Source organism: Dendrobium catenatum, unplaced genomic scaffold (genome assembly GCF_001605985.2).
Source record: "Dendrobium catenatum unplaced genomic scaffold, ASM160598v2 fragScaff_scaffold_1221, whole genome shotgun sequence".
Taxonomy (NCBI): domain Eukaryota; kingdom Viridiplantae; phylum Streptophyta; class Magnoliopsida; order Asparagales; family Orchidaceae; genus Dendrobium; species Dendrobium catenatum.
Window position 1 is genome coordinate 590,162 of NW_021319683.1, and position 19,185 is coordinate 609,346.

The 19,185-nt window shown below is 35.5% G+C and overlaps 2 protein-coding genes across 3 annotated transcripts in view; one reads left to right on the forward strand and one right to left on the reverse strand.

Annotated features, from left to right (window-relative positions):
• LOC110115916 (probable protein phosphatase 2C 67) overlaps window positions 1–12,474 on the reverse strand; it is a 31,182-nt gene extending 18,708 nt beyond the window's left edge. For both annotated transcript variants that reach the window (XM_020849323.2, XM_020849324.2), the window contains exons 1-3: window positions 12,254–12,474; window positions 6,140–6,594; window positions 747–855 (exon numbers count right to left, since the gene is read on the reverse strand). In XM_020849323.2, the coding sequence (XP_020704982.1) occupies window positions 747–855; window positions 6,140–6,561 (531 nt within the window). In that variant the 5' untranslated portion in view covers window positions 6,562–6,594; window positions 12,254–12,474. The remainder of the gene's footprint in view (window positions 1–746; window positions 856–6,139; window positions 6,595–12,253) is intronic.
• On the forward strand, window positions 9,234–18,158 carry LOC110115913 (glycine-rich protein 5-like). The gene is made up of 3 exons (XM_020849321.2): window positions 9,234–9,447; window positions 16,163–16,318; window positions 17,800–18,158. Exons 1-3 carry the CDS (start codon window positions 9,234–9,236, stop codon window positions 18,156–18,158), a joined length of 729 nt encoding a protein of 242 aa, XP_020704980.2.
• Window positions 18,159–19,185: the final 1,027 nt, after the last annotated feature.

Genomic DNA, 19,185 nt, shown 5'->3' on the forward strand with positions numbered 1-19,185 from the left:
GATCCAGGCGGGACCGGTTCGGGGGCGAAATCGCGAAACAGGCGGAGACTCCACCAGAACGAGCAGCCCGACCGCTCATATAGAGCGTTTTAGGAAGGATTTTTGGGGGGTTTCAGAGAGAAATTTGAATGTAGGGTCTGTTTAGGGAATTCCTTTTGATTTGTATGCATTAAATAGATGTTTTTCCTAGGGTTTGGGCATCTTGAATTTGGCTGAAATTTGAGATCTCTTAGATTTAGGTTTCTTTGGGCTCTAGCGGCGTCTAGAGATTTGGGAGAGATCGATCCTCCTCTCGAATTGAGGATCAATTGTATCTTGCTATTTTATTCATCGACTAGTGGAATACAAGCTTTTCTTTGAGTTTTCTCTCAGATTTCCTTGTCGTTTTGCTGTTTTTCTGCTGTAAACAGCAGATTTCTGCTGTATTTCTGCTGTGGACAGCAGTTTCCATCGGATCAACTTCAGTTTTGGTGAGAAACACTTGGGAACTCAAGTGTTTCCTATCACAATGACAAAACAACTATATATTAGCAAAAATGGTTTGCATACGATAAAACGGAATTATGGTAGTTATGGAACATTCGTGTCCCAAGCCCATTTGAAAGTCAATCCTCACTAAAATTAGGCCGGTTTAAACTATGGAACTTTTATCATCTTAAAAACATGTCACAGAATAAACAGAGATGTAATTTAAATTACTACGTTTAAATTTAATATCTTGCTAGCTGGAAAAAATGCACACAGACCAACTCACGTGGTAAGCCTGCTGAAAGCACGTTTGCATGTAAATGTTTCTGTGCATATTCAGCTGCAAGACGACCACCATGCCCATCATAAATTGCAAAATGCGCACATCTACAAAAAAAATGTTGTTGAGTAATAAATAACAACTTACCAATAAACATGATCGATAAGTAATTATACATTGGCATTGGCATGTGCATAGAAACCATAATACCACTAATCAGCATCTGTACTGTGAATTACATTGTAATGGTTATATATCACTACTCAGAGAGACCGAGTATATGACCAAATGTGAAATTGTAGGTATCCACATCAAAATGATCGCCATTCTTCCACAAATGGAGTAATCAAACCACATAATAAGAACGGAAAAATGAAGTTCACTCATTTAGATTGCAACTCATTTCAAGATAAAAGAGAATCCACACTAAGATTTACAAAATAGGAAGAAAGAAAAATGTAAGGGATGTACTTGAGCATGATATTAAAAAGAATGATATGACACCCATAAAGACACAACAAGCAAAGTCAATTGAGAAAATAACTATGAGCACTACATAAAATTATCGAAAAGGTCTGAAACAAGATAAAGCTCTAGCATATGACAGTTTCATGGATGAGCAAGATGTAGAGAGAGATACCCGCCGAGGGGGAGTTATTTCATAATAAAAGCCGGTAAAAACCCACATATCAAGCATATGACCAGGCTATAATTTAAATAAAACAAATCAAGTTTTAAAGCATCATAGGCTCAGCAAATATATAGTCATGGCATTCAATAAAAACTTTGTGCCTGAAAACTATAAATTCATATGATATATGAAACAATGTAGAAAAGTAACCAGCTCTAGCTCATATGACTGCCTAACAAGACCATTAATACCCTCATCATGGATAAAAAAATGTGCCACAACATGTAATTCAATAAGTTACATTTTCTACACATACTCAAAATAACTCTGATGTACCAAACTCTCATAGCATGCAAACATAATTTGATTCAGAGCCATGCCTATCTGTTTTTAAAGTTATCGTGCTTAATTAGCTGATATTGCTAGTTTTATGAATACATGAAAGATAGATGGACATGGCACCAAGTTGTCAGTTCATAATGCAAATGCCATAAAAAAAACATTTTTTTCAAACAGGTGCTGAACACAACTTCTGATCAATGTGCCAAATCACACATATTAACAAGTTGGCTCCCAGTGAACTCCATAATTTTTATTCCTCCAATTATGTTGTCAAGATATCCATTTCATATAATTGTTATTCCTCCAATTATGCCTAGCTCACTTTTTCAGATGATAATGTTTGCAGTCATACGCAGTGTATATAATCTGACATAGGAATTATTATTTGCCTAATCCCAACTATTCAGGGTCATCAGAAAGAAAACTTATTTATCCCTTCTTGTTGAGGGCTGCAAGATTTGCCAACTTATGCTCATGCAAGGCTCACAGTATAAAATAAGTAGCGCCTAAACACAAATTAAGCTAGTAAAAGGAAACAGAAAAAATTGTTAAAAAAAAAAAAGCAACATGAGTCAACCACCAAAAAGAATAGAATAGCGGGACTAAGCATTCTATTCAGCTGTATTGACACTGAGCTTTTGTTTTACTGTATATATTAAAATAATTATACTCTTCAATAGAAACGCAAATTGCTCCATAAATCAGTGCATATGCTGAAGGAGTCATAAATAGGTGCACATGCAAAATGAAAAATTTCTAATCCATTATTTTTCATTGATCAACTATTTTTTAACAGTTAAAGTAGTAAATAAGCAGAGCGAAACAAAGCCTAATGTGCAAGCTATAAAAAATATTACCGTAATATATCCCAGCTAGTACTGTTTTTAAAATAGGGCTCAAAAGCCCAAATATTTTAAGCATAAAATTCTTCGGGAAATCAAATGTGAAATGTTACAATAATAACTAAAAGTTGCTATAATAACCTGAAATCAAAAAAAAATTGGATGATGCATTTCTAAATATTTGGATGACATCATTCAGGGAATTGTCGTGGTTTTTCTTCAAGTTGCCCACCATCCATGGGCATTCTGTGTGCCCTTGAATCAGACATCATTCTTGTGCTCTGCTTTATTTCATTATTTTCCGTGGCATTAGGCAATCAGATCAGTAAAGGCAAAGATCATATTTTTTGGCCACATCTTAGAATTGCAGTAGCAAGAAAATGGCCACAAAGATCTATGACAGTCAGGAAAAAATGCTGAAAGACACACCAACAAAAGCTGTTGCCATTGGAAGTTATGAAGAATGACCCACAAGCATTAAGAACTATGAGAGCTGCGAAATCGAAGTCAAATCTGAAAACAAACACATCTTTTCCTGTAAAGTCAAACATTCAAGTGAAGAGCAACAGGCGAGGGGGGGATGGTGGATCGAACAGCCTGTTGAAGGTAAGAAAGAATTCTTAGTGCTTCTTTAGGGCCAAATACAAGGACTTATAAAAGGATATCAAACAATTGAGATAGTAACAGGTAGAAGTTTTAAGGTTTTTTGCCTTAAATTTAGTAAAGAGATCTCTAATTATCGATAAAATATAAATGTCTCTGTACATTTATATGTGAAGCCAAAAAAAATCTAGAGAGTGGTTAATGATCTGATCTTGAGCCGATACGACCCTAGTTCTAAATTGTTCGATCCAATCTCGAATAGAGTTAAAAACAAGCCATAGACTGGCATGATTAAATCTTGATTTGAATCAAGAATTGCTCATTAACTTTGACGTGAACTAAAACCAATCTTACTTCAATCGATTTTCAATCTCATAACACAAATTTTTAGTTCAACATCGATCATACATATATCCGTATGTATTTCAATCAGATCTGTAGCTAGCTGGATTCGTTCAAGGCTCGACTCAATATAAGTTTGATCTGAGTTGGGGTGGGCTCGTTAATGGGCTTATTGACTTCCATGCGACCTTGATTCAAACCAAATGCTTATTTGAACTTTTAGTGATCTCTGGCATTCAAGCCAAACATGCAAATATAGAAGAAAATCTAACCATATAAAATAAAGATGAACTATAATCTTCGTTCTTCAACTAGGATAATCAAAACAATAAATTATGGTACACATTGATTGGGTCGATCCCAAGAAACACATGCGTGATCTGCTCCATGGCTTTCCCGATTCCCCTTGCTTTGCCTGTTCAGTTCCTGGCTTTCCCGGTTCCCTGGGCCTTGGCTATTCGGTTCCTGTTCCCCTGGCTTGGTTGTTAGGTTTCTATTGTCTGGCTTTTCCGGTTCCCTGACCTGGGCTGTTCCATTTCTGCTATTGACCCTTAGCTTTCCCGATTTCTAGTACGTTCTTCCGTGGCTTTAATGTTGTCTTTTTCCTCCCCTTTTGGTTGGTTGTAGGGGGCGGCTGAGCATGGCTTTTGGCCTCCTTTTCTTTTCCTATTTATTGCGGAGTTTTGGGATGTTTAAAAAGCTTTTAGGAATGAAAAAATGAGAATTTTTGGAAAGAAAACCTAAGGATTTTTTTAGCTTGTGAGCTAAGTCTCCTTTCCCCTTCTTTTCATAAAATTCGTCTGGAACTTCTATCTCTTTCTTCTCTCCATGGTAGCCATTCCATTTGTATATTTCTTCTCTTAAAATGTTTGTGTTAAATTGTAAGTAGCAAGGTATTTGCATCTTGTCTTGTCTTAATGAAATTTGAGATGGCTTCTAAGAGTTGTTAAAAACTTTGTTCTGTCCTATTAGGTGGTGTTGTGTTCTGCTATATTGTGGTGTTGTTTAAGTTATTTTGAAAGGGAGACGTCAATTTTATTTGCAATCTTACTTTCCTAAATTTTCGTTTCATCAATTTGGTATCAGAGCGTCTAGGTTATGGTTTGTTTTTTTTTTTTTAACGAAAAGTCAAAACAAACAACCAATTGAAGGTAATCAAGAAAGTCATCTAACTATGCCTTGGGTTCCTGTTGGACAATCTTCCAACAACAAAATGGGTTCCTCATGCATATTCTTCTAATCCTCTACAGATCGAGCTTCTCAAGATTCAAAGACAACTGCAATTATGTGCCGAGAGATACAATTCTAAGAAACTTCAACTCTTAACCGAATTTGAACGAGAAAAAGAGATCATCAAAAGAATGTATGACATGCTAATTTAGGAATCAGAAGTGTCATATCTTCATAATTTTGAATCGAACTCATTAGGAGATGAGATTTCTCCACTAAGGGAGAATTGATGTAAGCAAGCCTCCCCCATATTTTTTTTTTTTTTTTTTTTTTGGGGGGGGGGGGGAGCGGGGGCTGAATTGCTCCTGCTCCCTACCTTTCCCGGTTGCCCTTGCTTTGCCTGTTCGGTTCTGGCTTTCCCAGTTCCCTCGACCTTGACTGTCCGGTTCCTGTTCCCATGGCTTGGCTTTTGGGTTTCTGTTGTCTGGCTTTTTGGGTTCCTTAGTCAGGGATGTTCCGTTTCTGCTATTGCTTTCCTGGTTGCCCTTGCTTTGCCTGTTCGGTTCTGGCTTTCCCGGTTCCCTCGACCTTGACTGTCCAGTTCATGTTCCCTTGGCTTGGCTTTTGGGTTTCTGTTGTCTGGCTTTTTCGATTCCCTAGTCAGGGATGTTCCGTTTCTGCTATTGAACCTTGCCTTTCCCGATTTCTGGTGGGTTCTTCTGTGGCTTTAATGCTACCTTTTTCCTCCCCTTTTGGTTGGTTGTATGGGGCGACTGAGCATGGCCTTTGGCCTCCTTTTCTTTTCCTATTTATAGGGGAGTTTTGGGTTGTTTTAAAAAGTTTTTAGGAATGAAAAAATGAGAATTTTTGTAAATAAAACCTAAGGCTTTTTTTAACTTGCGAGCTAAGTCTCCTTTCCCCTTCTTTTCTTAAAATTTGTCTCGGACTTCTATCTCTTTCTTCTCTCCATGGTAACTCTTCCATTTGTATATTTCTTCTCTTAAAATGTTTGTGTTAAATTGTAAGTTGCAAAGTATTTGCATCTTGTCTTGTCTTAATGAAATTTGAGATGGCTTCTAAGAGTTGTTAGAAACTTAGTTCTGTCCTATTAGGTGGTGTTTTGTTATGTTATATTGTGGTGTTGTTTAAGTTATTTTGAAAGGAAGACGTCAATTTTATTTGCAATCTTAGTTTCCTAAATTTTGATTGCATCACACTGTTTGCTCCAATGTAGTTCAGAGTTTTATAACTAACAACATATACAATATATAGTTTTCTAAACAGTCGTTAGGTTTAGCTAGCTGCAGCAGTTGCTTCAAAGGTAGGTACAACCATGAAAGCTCTCCAGCATGTGCTAGACTAAACACCTAACAAGAAGGGCAAAATAGTGGCTACTTCTAAAATTTGTGTTTATATAAAAAAGCTGAGTGACTAATAATAATGAAAAAAAAAACAGAAAACCTCAATTTTCCAGGATAATCCATGCTTGCATCAGGAAGAACCACCCAAGCATCCTCCATTGTGTGTCTGGATCCCTTGTCTTCTGCTGCAGCAGCATCCATATCACATAAATTACCGACAAACTGGTCTTGAACTTCGTTGGAACTGCATGACATAATATCTTTTGAGGTTTTATTAGATTCAGGCATCTGCTTATCAACCTCTCCAAACAATTTTTCTTCAACATTGCTTCCAGTCCGATCCATTGATATGGTAGACTTGATCACATTTTCATCTATCGCATGGATATCCAGATTTTGCTCTTCGTTCTTTTCTTTTACCAAATTACCAGTATCTACTTCAGTAACTTTGATCCTCTTTGCAACGAATTCACCATCCTTGAAATCATCTTCACGCATAATATCAGCCATACTTTTTAGCATTCCTGCGTCACGTGTAGCATGGCCTGAAAAATTCTGTTATTGCAACCAACAGAAAAAAGTTAAAGATGGAAGCTTGTTATCAAACAATAATAATAATAATAATAATAATAATAATAACAGCAGTTTATTATAAGTTAGAAACATCAATCATGTCTATAGAATATGTGATAATGTCTGTATTGCTTGGAATGGTAGCCAATCACTATGATATGGTCTTCACGGAGCTCACAAATAACAAAAAAGATCAATGCGAAACCTATAATTACATCCCTTTATCCAGCAATAGACCTAGGAAAGCATTTTAGAGATATTTCACAAGAAGTTTATCATGTAAAGAGACGATTCTCTTATGATTGCAGAGGAACATCCCAAAACAACTAATATGAGACCAACTCTTTTACATCCCATTGTCGCACATAAAATTGAGGAAGAGCCAGACATATAGCTAAAAATTCATAAGACAAAAACAATTTAGTAATAAGATATATCGGTCAAAAGGCATATAGAGATTGATCAGCTCCTTCCACATATACAACAAAAAAATGCATTAGCAAAACCTTGCTACCTAATTGTCATAATAAGTAATTTTCTGCTTCTAAATATATAAACTGCAGATTAATTTCCAATAGAGTTCAAAAGTTTATATTCCAAGATTCTTGGATATCCACTGACGTAAATGTGCTTATCTTATGCTTCATCAGCTTACAGAATTATGTCAATTCCTTCAAGGATTCAAGAAAACTTTAAACATAAGAATCATCAATAGAAAAACACAAGTTGAATGAGAAGTTGATAATTTCCAAGTGCAAACTGTGCTTCATCCTTCACAATGTGTTTTTTAGGAGCAGGGCAAGAGAAAGATGGTTGGGCTTGTTAGAGAAAGAGATACTTTATACCCTCTTGAGGAATGCAATGATAAAATAAACTCCATACAACTAGCAATGTACCTCTCCACTCAAAAATTCCTTAAATCCAATCATAGCTGTCAATGGCGCAAAATAGCGCGCGCCATGGCGCAAGGCGCGGCGCGGCGCACCTACGGCCCCATGTTCATGGCAAGGCGCATGTGTTTAAAATAGCACGCGCTATTTGCGCCACATGTGAACCATGGCGCATTGCGCACGGCGCAAAATAGCGCGCCAAATTGTTTTTAAATTTCCGTATACTTATGAATATTTTTTATATTTAAAAATATATCTATATTTTAAGATAGACGACTATTCATTGCCCTAATTTCACGAAAGATATTCTGTTTGCTACATCCGCCGAACACATCCCGCAGTCTCTAAGTCGAGGTCGCTGAATCTATCCCGAAGTCGAAGGTTTTTTGTTTTCTATTTGCTGCATTCACTACTTCCGCCGAATCCAGCCGAATCTGTCCCGAAGTTAAAGTCGTTGTTTCCGCCGAATCGTCCCGCAGAGTAGTGCTTCTGCCAAATCCGCCCCCTCCTTCGTCTGTTCCAATAAAAAATCTTACCAGCTGACTCTGATTTGCAACCTCCGTCTGTTCCGCACAGCTCTGTTGTTTTGCACGGCTATTTCTCACAAGAATTTAGAACTTAACAGGTATGCTCGGTACCGTTAGGTACATGTTCGGTACTGCTAAGTAAATGCTCGGTACCGCTATGTATATGCTGGATACCACTCGGTACCACTAGTTACTTGCTCTGTACCGCTCGGTACAGCTCGGTACAACTAGGTACAAGCTCGGTACACACTCGGTATTGCTAAGTACATGCATGATACCGCTCGGTACCGTTATGTAAATGCTCGGTACATGCTCGGTACCGCTCGGTACATGCTCGGTACCACTAGTTACATGCTTTGTACCACTCGATACAGCTCGGTACAACTAGGTACATGCTCGGTATTGCTAAGTACATGCATGATACCGCTCGGTACTGCTATGTAAATGCTCGGTACCGCTAGTTACATGCTCTGTACCGCTCGGTACAGCTCGGTACAACTAGGTACACGCTCGGTACCGCTTCCTATTTTCCATACAGGTCGAACCCCGCCAGGAGGCAGCGCCCCCTTAGACCCCCGGCAGCCCCCATATTATATTTCTTGGACAATATTATGTTTCTTTTATCTAAATTTGTTTGCTTTTAGGTGATCATAAAATGTCAGATTCAGTTCAATCTTTAAAAAAAGATCCAGCATGGAAATATGCTATACTAACAAATGAATCCGACAACAACAGTGTGGCATGCATTTTTTGTGGTAAAATAACAAAAGGAGGAATTACACGCCACAAACAACACCTCGTTGGGGGTTTTAGGAATGCAAGGTCTTGCTCTAACTATCCCGAGCATGTGAAGTCTGAAATTAAGGCATCCATGTTGAAAAAAAAAAATTTAAAGGAACAGTTTAATGACATATCAAATATCAACCTTACTGAAGAAGAAGGAGAAGACTTTGATGTGATGACAGATGATATTTTAGTTGCTAAACCATCCAAAATGTTGCGGACAAATAAATCTAACACATCTAGTCAATGATCGACATCTACATCTATCTTCAAAACATCACTACCTAAAGGTCCATTAGATACTTTCCTTACACCAAATTCTGAAGATGTAGTAAAGCATAGAAAAGGTCAGTTTAACAAAGAAATAGATGCAGCTAAAAAATAAATGAGGGGAAGGGATGTTCAAGTGTTCAGTAGATGGATGTACGATGCTGGGATTCCATTTAATGTGAAATATAATAGAGCACTGATTCGGAGATTCAATCATCATAATGTCATTGATCATATTTCTTTGATTGAGATAGATGATGCAAATGAATGGCTAACAGTAAAATTAGATGATGAGTCTGATGAACAAAATGACTTTATTGCTGGAGAGAAAGATTTAACTTGGACAAGTGTTGCTAAAGCTACTGGTGTTTATGATAAAAGCTATAATATTCGAGAAATATCTAAAGGGAGATAGAAAGAATCTTCAATTATGCATGATGTTGCTATTGAGAATGATAATGAGGAGGGTGATGAAGAGGATAATGAAGTAGGAGACAATGTTGAAGAAGATAATGAAGCTTTTCTTAATATTTGCTGATGATGATGATTCCCAAGAAAAGTAGATTAAATTCATATTTGATCTTTTAAAAAAATATTATAATATTTGAATTATGAGATATTTGGATGTTACTTAGTCGAACTTATATACGTTATGGTTATCTTTTATTATTATGATAGCTTGTCTTTCATTTTTAATAATATTTCATATTGATGCTTATTATTTTATATTTTTATATAGCTTGCGCCATGTTCAAAATAGCGCGCGCTGCACCGTGCGCTATGCGCCATGGCTCCAAATAGACCTTTGCGCCATGGTGCGTCATTCGCCGTTAACAGGTATGAATCCAATGAAGAAAAACATCTGCTTCAACACACCTATGCCTTGGCCACCCATCATTTATTACTCTCAAAATCATGTTTCGTTTATTATTCAAGGAAATCAATATCAAAGAATTTCATTGTGATGTTTGTGAACTAGCAAAACACAAATATACCAACTTTTCAATAAATAACACAAAAACTCTTATTTCTTTTCCCTCGTTCATAATGACAATTGGATCATTTTCTACATCTAAGATCTTTTGGGATCAATATTTTGTCCTATATCAATGAGTATTCATTTTTTTACAATAAATAAAAAGTGATGTGAGTACCATCTTTTACACCTCTTTTGATATAATCAAAATTAATTTAGTGTTGAAATTAAATGAGTCCAATTTAAAAATGTCAGATATTATTCTAACTATTTTTCTACTCATACTTTAAGAAAAAAAAGAAATAATACACAAGACCTCCTGTGTGTACACATCCCCAGTAAAATGAAGTAGTTGAATGAAAGAACCGACACTTGCTACCAAAGGGTTCTCTTCTTAAAAAAAAACCCAAAATAATATTAGGGAGGCAGCAATTTTAACACCTTCCCACACCATAAAATTATTACCTACAAAGATAATTGGGTTTAAGAATCGTACAAATCCTAAACAAATTCTTTTCTCATATCAATGTTTTTAACAATCTCATTCCCTACAATATTTGAAAGTGATGCCTTTATTCATACAAATTTCCAAAAATTAAAAAAAAAAAAAAAGCTTGAACCCTAATTACTAAATGTGTCTTCATTGATTATTAAACCCAAACAAAAAAGGTATAAATGCTACATTCCTATCACAAGAAAATGTATATGTGTCCATTGATATCACTTTCAATGAAAAATATCATTACTTTGTTACTACTCATTTTTAAGGAAAAAATATCATTCCCAAATAATTTTTCCTCCTAAATTGTCGTTATTTATCTCTCATCCCATCATCATACAACTCTAGTCCAAATCCAAACACTCCAACCCAAATTGAGTCTAGACCTAAACCGCTTCTACTTGGCCATCACAAGTTTAATAAAAAAGAAAGCATCTCAATCAATGAAAAATCCAATCAACTGAATCAGCCTTTGCATCCATTAAACAAACTATTGAATCTACAAACAAAAATACTTTCACTGAACATCCCCTACACTTATTTATATCATAAAAAAATATTTCACCTAATAATCAATCCATACTTGTAAATGGCAAATAAAGCACCACAGCACAAAGTTCCCGGAAGAGCTATGACCATAGCGCATGATGCAACGTGGCACGTGCCATTTTAAATATGACGCACAATGTAAACAAAATAAAATATATTTATTTATTAATATTAAATACCATCAAATAACAAATAATAGGTTGATTAGAGCAAAATTTAGACATAAACATATTGTCAAACAACAAAAAATGACAATTTAAATTCTACATAAACTTACATCAATATATTTGAGCATGATTTAAACATAATTTAACCTAAATCCCGCCAAATAGAAAAAATGATAGTTTTAAATCCTACAAAAAAGTTAAATCCTTGAATCTCCTCTCTATTAAAACCCTCGTTTTCTCAATAACTTTTGTTTGTTTGATACATTCAATCTACTTAACACCTCGGCATCTTCCCTTCTAGAATCTTCTCTCAAATGTCATCCTGGCGCCAACCCTCTCCTCTTGTTTCCTTCCCTTTGTTGAAACCTTCTAATCCCTAAATCCTACAAACTAAAACAAAATAGGCAAACATATGAAAAGATTTAAGAACTGGGCAAAAACAAATATTCTCAATATTTATACCATTGGCATTTCCTAAATTCAAATTTTATAAATCCTACTTTGAACAGGGAGGGCCCTTGGATTTGAATGAAATAAATTGTATTTATTCTCCCTTATTCTATTCCTCACTTTCTTACGTCTAGTTTTCTCTAGATCATGTCCGATCTATCTCTTTGATTCTCCTATTCTCGGATTACCTCTCAAACCCAACAACCCTTCATTCTACTTCTGCGTATCTCAAATTTGCACAGATACAGTCCAGCTTCTCTTACTGTCTGAAGTTGAAACACTATTTTGATTTCATCATCAACCCCTGAATTCGGGTCTGTTTGGTATCGGATTTACGCTCGGATTTAGGCCGGATTTACGGCCAAACGGTTTTCGAGCCCAAGTAAATCCCGGGTTTACGGATTTACGGTACAAATCCGGCATTTAGTAAATCCGACGGTTCGGCAGATTTAAGAATTTACGTACTACAGATTTACGAGCTTGGGAAAGAGCAAGCTCCGTCGTGAAAGGAAGGAGGAGGCGAAGATTACCTACGCAGCGAGCGACCTCCCGTCGTGACTTCCGAGGCGAACCTACGCAGCAAGCGAGCTACCGTCGTGACTTCCGATCCGAGGCCTTCGAAGGAGGCGAAGTAGCAAGCGAGCTCCGGTCGTGATGAGCACGGCACGCGAAACCGAAGCAACCACGAAGAAATGAGGACGAGGAAAAGCGACGACAACGAAACGCGGGTAAAAGGGAAAAGAAAACCCTAGACAGCCTACCAAATAAAAATGAAACGAAATTAACATAATTAATATAATTATTTAGATTAACTAAACAATTTGTAATATAATTAAGTAATTAATTTAGCTTAAATAAATAATTATTACTACAATTTGTCATTAAATTAGTTTATTTATATAATTTAAAATAAAAATAATTAATTATATACATAATATTGTAAATAATAATTAAATAATTAATTAGTAGTTTAACTGTTTAAAGGATCAATGAGATAATTAATAATATTTTTAATAATTAAATTTAATTAAATAATACCTAAATAACTAATTAAATCTTTGTTATGAGTTTTCATAACATAATTTCTAATTTTCAAAAATAATTAACAAATTAATTTGGGTTCCAAAATATAATTAGATAATCAGTAATTCGATAAGTAATTTGATAATTAACACTTAAATAACTAAATTGATAATTTGTAATACTTAATTTAGCTCCTAATAATATTATTTATCATTATAACTTATTAAAGTTAATATGTAAGTCATATTTAACATACAAATTAAATTCAAATTACATTAAATTTAATTTATAAATGAACCAACCGTCTTAAATTCTTAATTATGTTGTCAAACAGATTCTCAAAATTTATCAGGATTTAACATATGTCATATCAAACAACTTTTAGGATTTAATACCCTCTGGATTTACTAAATCTGGGTTTACAGGATTTACTAAATCTCTCTAAAGTTAAATCATACTTATGGCTAAAAAGCTCTAAGAAATCATCAAGAACCCTAAAACCCCTAGAAGCTTAAAACCAATGCTAATTAAGGTGTTTAAATAAAGACTCAGTCAAATTTGGTATTAGAACAATCACCGTCTTCATCAACTTAGACAGGTAGTGCAAATAACTCGTTGCAACCACAAAACCATACAACTTAAACCCCATACTAAATAAATGAATTACAACAACAATAGATTAGAGGACATATTAATTGCATGACTATAACGACGCCGAGCATAAGAGTAAGAGATTATGTTACCTTTCCCAATGATGACGATCACGACAAACCGTCGGAGCAAAAAGAAACAAATTCCACACAATCGATCAATCTCAGAGGTGCTCAGTTTATATCCGATCAGAGAATATGTAGTTTTCGATGTTGCCAGCCATGCCACACAATCGAGCTGGACCGAGCCTCAAAACTATCCAAGATGGGTGGGCCAGTTACAAAGGCCATCCTAAGATTTTTTATTTATTTATTATATTTTAATTTAATTTTATGCTAATTTGAATTGAATCCAAACTTGATTAAGTTATATTTCATATTAGCGTTAACTAATTAAATTAAATAAATAATATTATTTACAAACAATTTCAAATTTTTAGTTTATTTAATAAGTCATGATCTTATTTTTATATCATATAATTTGCCGATCTCATATTCGTGATTTTTTTTTTTTAATAAAAATTTACTTTTAACATCCTTAATAATTCAAAAATAAGTTAGCCACAAGCAAGCAATGGAGCACAAATGGTTAATCAAATATAATCTAAAGACTTATTTAGTTACTTGGTTTATAATAAAAAATTATATTGAGACAATTAAAGAATATGATAAAGTATTTTAGTTATATTTAGCTAAATGAAGAATATGATAGATTCCATCATTAATATATATTTATCTTTGGAACCTCCATTCTCAACAAGAAAAGAGAGTTGCATAGTTCAAGAAGTTAGAAGATGAAGGAAATTTATTTAAATGAAGGGCTTCAATCTCATATGTGTATGATAATTTTCTTATGACATGGACAAAAGAATAATGGTTGAAGTCCAAATTAAATTGATTGATAAATATCTAACATTAAATTAAATATGCATGATGATTTTCTTAATAATTAATAAATAATATTTTATTCTCTTATTCTTGTTTCAAAATAAATCTCCAAAAACATATTAAAATCAAGAAACTAAATGTATAATCAAATATCTAAAAAATTGGGTTCAAGCAAAGTCAGCCCAGTTTAACCTAACTTGACGTGGTTCAAGCTAAGTCGACTCAATTTGCTATATCTCAACTTTATAGAAACTCACCTCAAGCATGTAACTATGACTATGAACTTGCTCTAAATAAGTAGGTACAACCTATCAATTAGGCCCTAGCAACTACTCAAGTGGGCAAGTTATATATTTCTTATGAGAAACTTTTGATAAGTTTTATAAGTTGAGCATTCTAATTAGGCAACAAAATACCTAATGTTTTCTCCTAAATTTTATATAATCATATATGTAGCCGGTTCTATGTTGCTCATGCACTACAGGAAAATCACTGATTTTCGAAAGAATTTTCTGGCGGCTTTCCGGCGGCCACATTTCCAGCGGCTTTCCGGCGCTTTTCCGACGGCTTGTTCCGGCGGAATTTCCGGCGGCTTTTAAAAAATTAATGAAAATGAATAAAAATTTACTATTTAAATGTATTAAAAAAAATATTAAAACTTAGATTAACAATTTAATTAATTTTCATTTTAATATTATATAAGAGTAAACTACAAAACCGCCGGAAAATGTTCAATTTTCGTCGAAAAAAGCCGCCGGAAATAGGTGATTTCCCTGTAGTGATGTTCTAACCCAAATCTATAAATAAAGAATCAAATGTGAGCGTAGTCTGTACAATTTTATGTACTCAACAAAGCCCTACTAGAGGTATTGGTTGGGTATCCATGCTCTAAGCGGGCGGGCTTTGCCCACTTACGCCGCTAATAATGACCTTTGGGATGTCGTACTCACCCATGCCATCGACTTTTCTCGTTTTTTTTTAACGCAGCCCCGCCGCATACTGATGGTCTTGAGGCTTGTTGTCCTTTTGTTATGATTGCAAACTTTTAATAAGCCACATAACATAATTTACTGTGGTCGCAATACGATTCAGTGATGTGCAATGCGTAGTGAGAAATGCAGTAATATACGACATACATTGATCGCAATGTAAATCGGCTTATCCCCCAATATTGAGTACCCACCAACGAGTCCTCGGGCGTACCCATACCTATGTGGTTAGGTGTGTTAGTGTGTATATGGATATCCAATACACGGCTCTCGTACTCAAACTTATTTCTCTAGAATTATCTCTCTTTCTTTCTCCCCCATATGATTTGTTGTGATTCTATAACAATTTTAAATTAAAGTCAGAGATATCAATAGCATCCGCATATATAATAATACAGTGCAACCTCATTAGAACTTCTGACTTTCTGATCTCTAAAGAAAAAAATGGCCAATTGGTCTCTTTTTTAGCCTCATGAGTTACTTGATCACCACTGGATAACGTGCATGATATTAATGCAAACATGCAATAATAGACCAATAAGGGCATCAATCTTTCTTTACTTCTCCAAAGTCTTCGCAGACTATATATATAACTGAAGCTGTCAGAGTTTGCAAGCAAAAGTCGCGGTTCATTAATTTCACCATGTAGAGATTAGTAGTTGATGGATGCGAGCGCATTAATTCTAATAAAAATTATGATTTTCGTCTGCTAGCCATCTTTGATCTTCCCATGCAGAAAGCATTATATATAAGGCTGTGCCTCCTCTTAGCTCAAATCACTGAAGCTGAGTCTACTTCCCAACATGGGAAAGAGTAATAGATGTGGAAGTAGAATCTTCTTTCTCCTTGCTCTTCTGGCCTCCCTTCTGTTGGCTTCCTCGGCAAGCAGGAAGTGGGTTCGGAGGCGGAGGTGGTGGGGGCGCAGGTGGAGGATCTGGCGGAGGAGCCGGTGGAGGCTTCGGAAGCGGCGGCGGGGCAGGCAGCGGGGTAGGTAGTGGTGGAGGTTTGGGTGGAGGTGGAGGCGGCGGCGCCGGTGGCGGTGGCGGTATTGGAGGTGAACTGCCGTAGAAGGAAGACATGATCTAATACGTATTAAGTATCAATAATTGACTATAAGCAATATTAATTTGAGATTCTGTGGACTTTTGAATATCAGTCCACATATTTGTGTGGTCATTATCCTATTTAGCCTGTTTGTTCTCTAATAATTATGTTGAATAATAATGAAAATAAATATTAATTATGTGTATTTCTTATGTGTATTTCAAAGGTTTCATTTGGAATGATTTTTTTTATTGTTTTTTGAAATAATTCTTTAGTAAAAAAATAATTTTTACTAAAAAAATTTATTACATATTTTATTATGATTTGAGTGAGAATAAACACGAGTGAAGCATGATAACATTAGAGGAGAAATAGGAAAAAAAAAATTAAAATTTAGGCAAATGTATTTATTGAAGAGGCAAAATAGAAAAATGATTATTCTATTAAGAAAAGAAATATCAAAGTTGGCCATTTATTCTTCCTGAGCTCTCCTCAGTCCACCCGTAATTATTGATATTATTTTAGGAGGGCATATATTTCAACATTTATTGAACCTACTGCATGCATTGGAGTTAAAAGAGATATCTAATATAACATTTTCATTACTCATTCTAAAAAAATAATAATAAAAAACAAAAATCACTCTTACATATTTTCAATAAAATAATATGTAAATATAGGTTTTTTTGTTCTTGAGCTCTGCCTTCACCTTATAAATTTATATGAAAATTGACCGGTAACTAATACTTCGTTTGGGACGGCTTCCTAAGAATTTTTGTACTAAAATTTTATTTTAAGAGCAATAAAGTCCGATGATAAAGACGCATTTTCACTTAGTGGGGATACCCATACCTAAGTGATTGGGTGTGGATATGGATACCAAATACAGGGCTCTAGTACTCAAACTTATTTCTCTCTCCCCCCTATGATTTGGTGTGATTCTATAACAATTTTAAATTAAAGTCAAATGTATTAATCTGATCTCTAAAGAAAAAATGGCCAATTAGACACTTTTTAAGCCTCATGAGTTACTTGATCACGAGTAGATAACGTGCATGATATTAATGCAAGTATGAAATAATAGATCAGTAAGGGCACCAATCTTTCTTTACTTCTCCAAAGTCTTTTGACTAAATGTATATAAGTTTGCAAGCAAAAGTCGCGGTTCATTAATTTCACCATGTAGAGATTGGTAGTTGATCGATGTGAGTGCATTAATTCTGATAAAAATTATGATTTTCGTCGGCCATCTTCCCATGCAGAAAGCATTATATATAAGTCTGTGCCTCGATCCTCTTAGCTCAAATCACCGAAGCTGAGTCTACGTACTTCCCAACATGGGAAAGAGTAATAGATGTGGAAGTATAATCTTCTTTCTCCTTGCTCTTCTGGCCTCCCTTCTGTTGGCTTCCTCGGCAAGCAGGAAGCTTTCAGCGGGTAATGGCGGCCTTGAGGAGCAGAAGTGGTTCCATCGTGGTTTAGGTGGTGGTGCTGGCGGCGGCTTTGGCGGCGGTGTTGGTGGTGGGCTTGGAGGCGGTAGTGGTAGTGGTCTTGGGGGTGGTGATGGTGGTGGGTTCGATGGTGGAGCTGGAGCTGGAGCTGGAGGTGGGCTCGGAGGCGGCGGCGGAGGTGGATTTGGTGGTGGTGGCGGTTCCGGCGGAGGGATTGGTGGTGGATCAGGCGGAGGGTTTGGTGGTGGAGCCAGTGGAGGATTCGGCGGCGGCGGCTGTGGAGGCGTAGGTGGAGGAGCTGGCGAAGGAGCTGGTGGAGGCATCGGAAGCGACGGCGGGGTAGGTAGTGGTGGAGGTGGAGGCGGCGGCGCTGGTGGCAAAATTAATTGACTATAGAAGGAAGACGTGATCTAATACGTATTAGGGAAAATTTTAAGACTAAGCATAATTATAAATTATATTAAGAGCTTAAGCATGTTTTAAAAAAAATTTAAAAATAGGCAAAGTCGCCCGTTAAACGGGCGACTTATGCTTTGACTAGAATAGTCAAGATCCGACGTGGTGATGATGTGGCGAGATTAAATTGCTCGTTTAACGGGCGACTTATAAGTCGCCCATTTAACGGGCGACTTTATGCTAATACTTTAATACCCAAAATCCTTCCCGATCTCATTTCCTTCACTTTCCCCTTCTGCAGCCGTCGCCATTGGAAAATTTGGAGTCGCCGATCTCGCCATCAAGTGTTTAGGTAAGGTTTTATTTTTAATATTTGCGGTTTATTATGTTTAGTATTTGAGGTGTTGTAGAAATTTGGTTAAAAATGATCTTATTTGAGTCTTTTTAGTTTATTTCTCAAATTTTTTGGTAGATCTATTACTTTGTCTAATTTTGCAAGAGTTAGTTGTAATATTGTTTGACAGAACTAGAGATAAGTTGATATAGAACATAGATTTTGTTAAAAATTGGTAGATATAACGAATTAGTCTTTGTATATTGCTATAAATTGAAAAGCAATATTTTTGTTAATATATAATAATTGTTTATTTAATTTATAATTCTTTAAAAAAAATTTATAAGAGCTAAATTGTAATGAAGTCTTTTCGTATAATTAAAATTCAATGAATTTTAATTATATTTTAGTAGTCTTTAGAATAATTAAAACATTAAGTATTTTGTATTTTGTTCATTTAGCATAGTGATACGTACGAGTACATCAATAATGAGTGGACGTGGTGCGACCTTTGTGCTTATGTATGGAGGTGAATTAAAAGTGGACACCAATTTCACGCCAAGCTATTTTGGGGGTAGGAGTCGACCCCTACATGTGCCAAGAAATTGCAACTTAGAACAGCTTAAATTTAGGATACTTAGAGCACTGAAGTACGATCCTTCTGAGGATTCTGTAAAGTTAGTATGT

Bases quoted from the DNA above. Each gene is read 5' to 3' on its own strand.
- LOC110115913 (XM_020849321.2), top strand. From the start codon at position 9,234: ATGTACGATGCTGGGATTCCATTTAATGTGAAATATAATAGAGCACTG. The intron at 9,448-16,162 runs GTGTTTATGATA...CTCGGCAAGCAG, and splicing joins AAGTGTTGCTAAAGCTACTG to GAAGTGGGTTCGGAGGCGGA. The intron at 16,319-17,799 runs GTATTGGAGGTG...ATCGTGGTTTAG, and splicing joins CGGCGCCGGTGGCGGTGGCG to GTGGTGGTGCTGGCGGCGGC.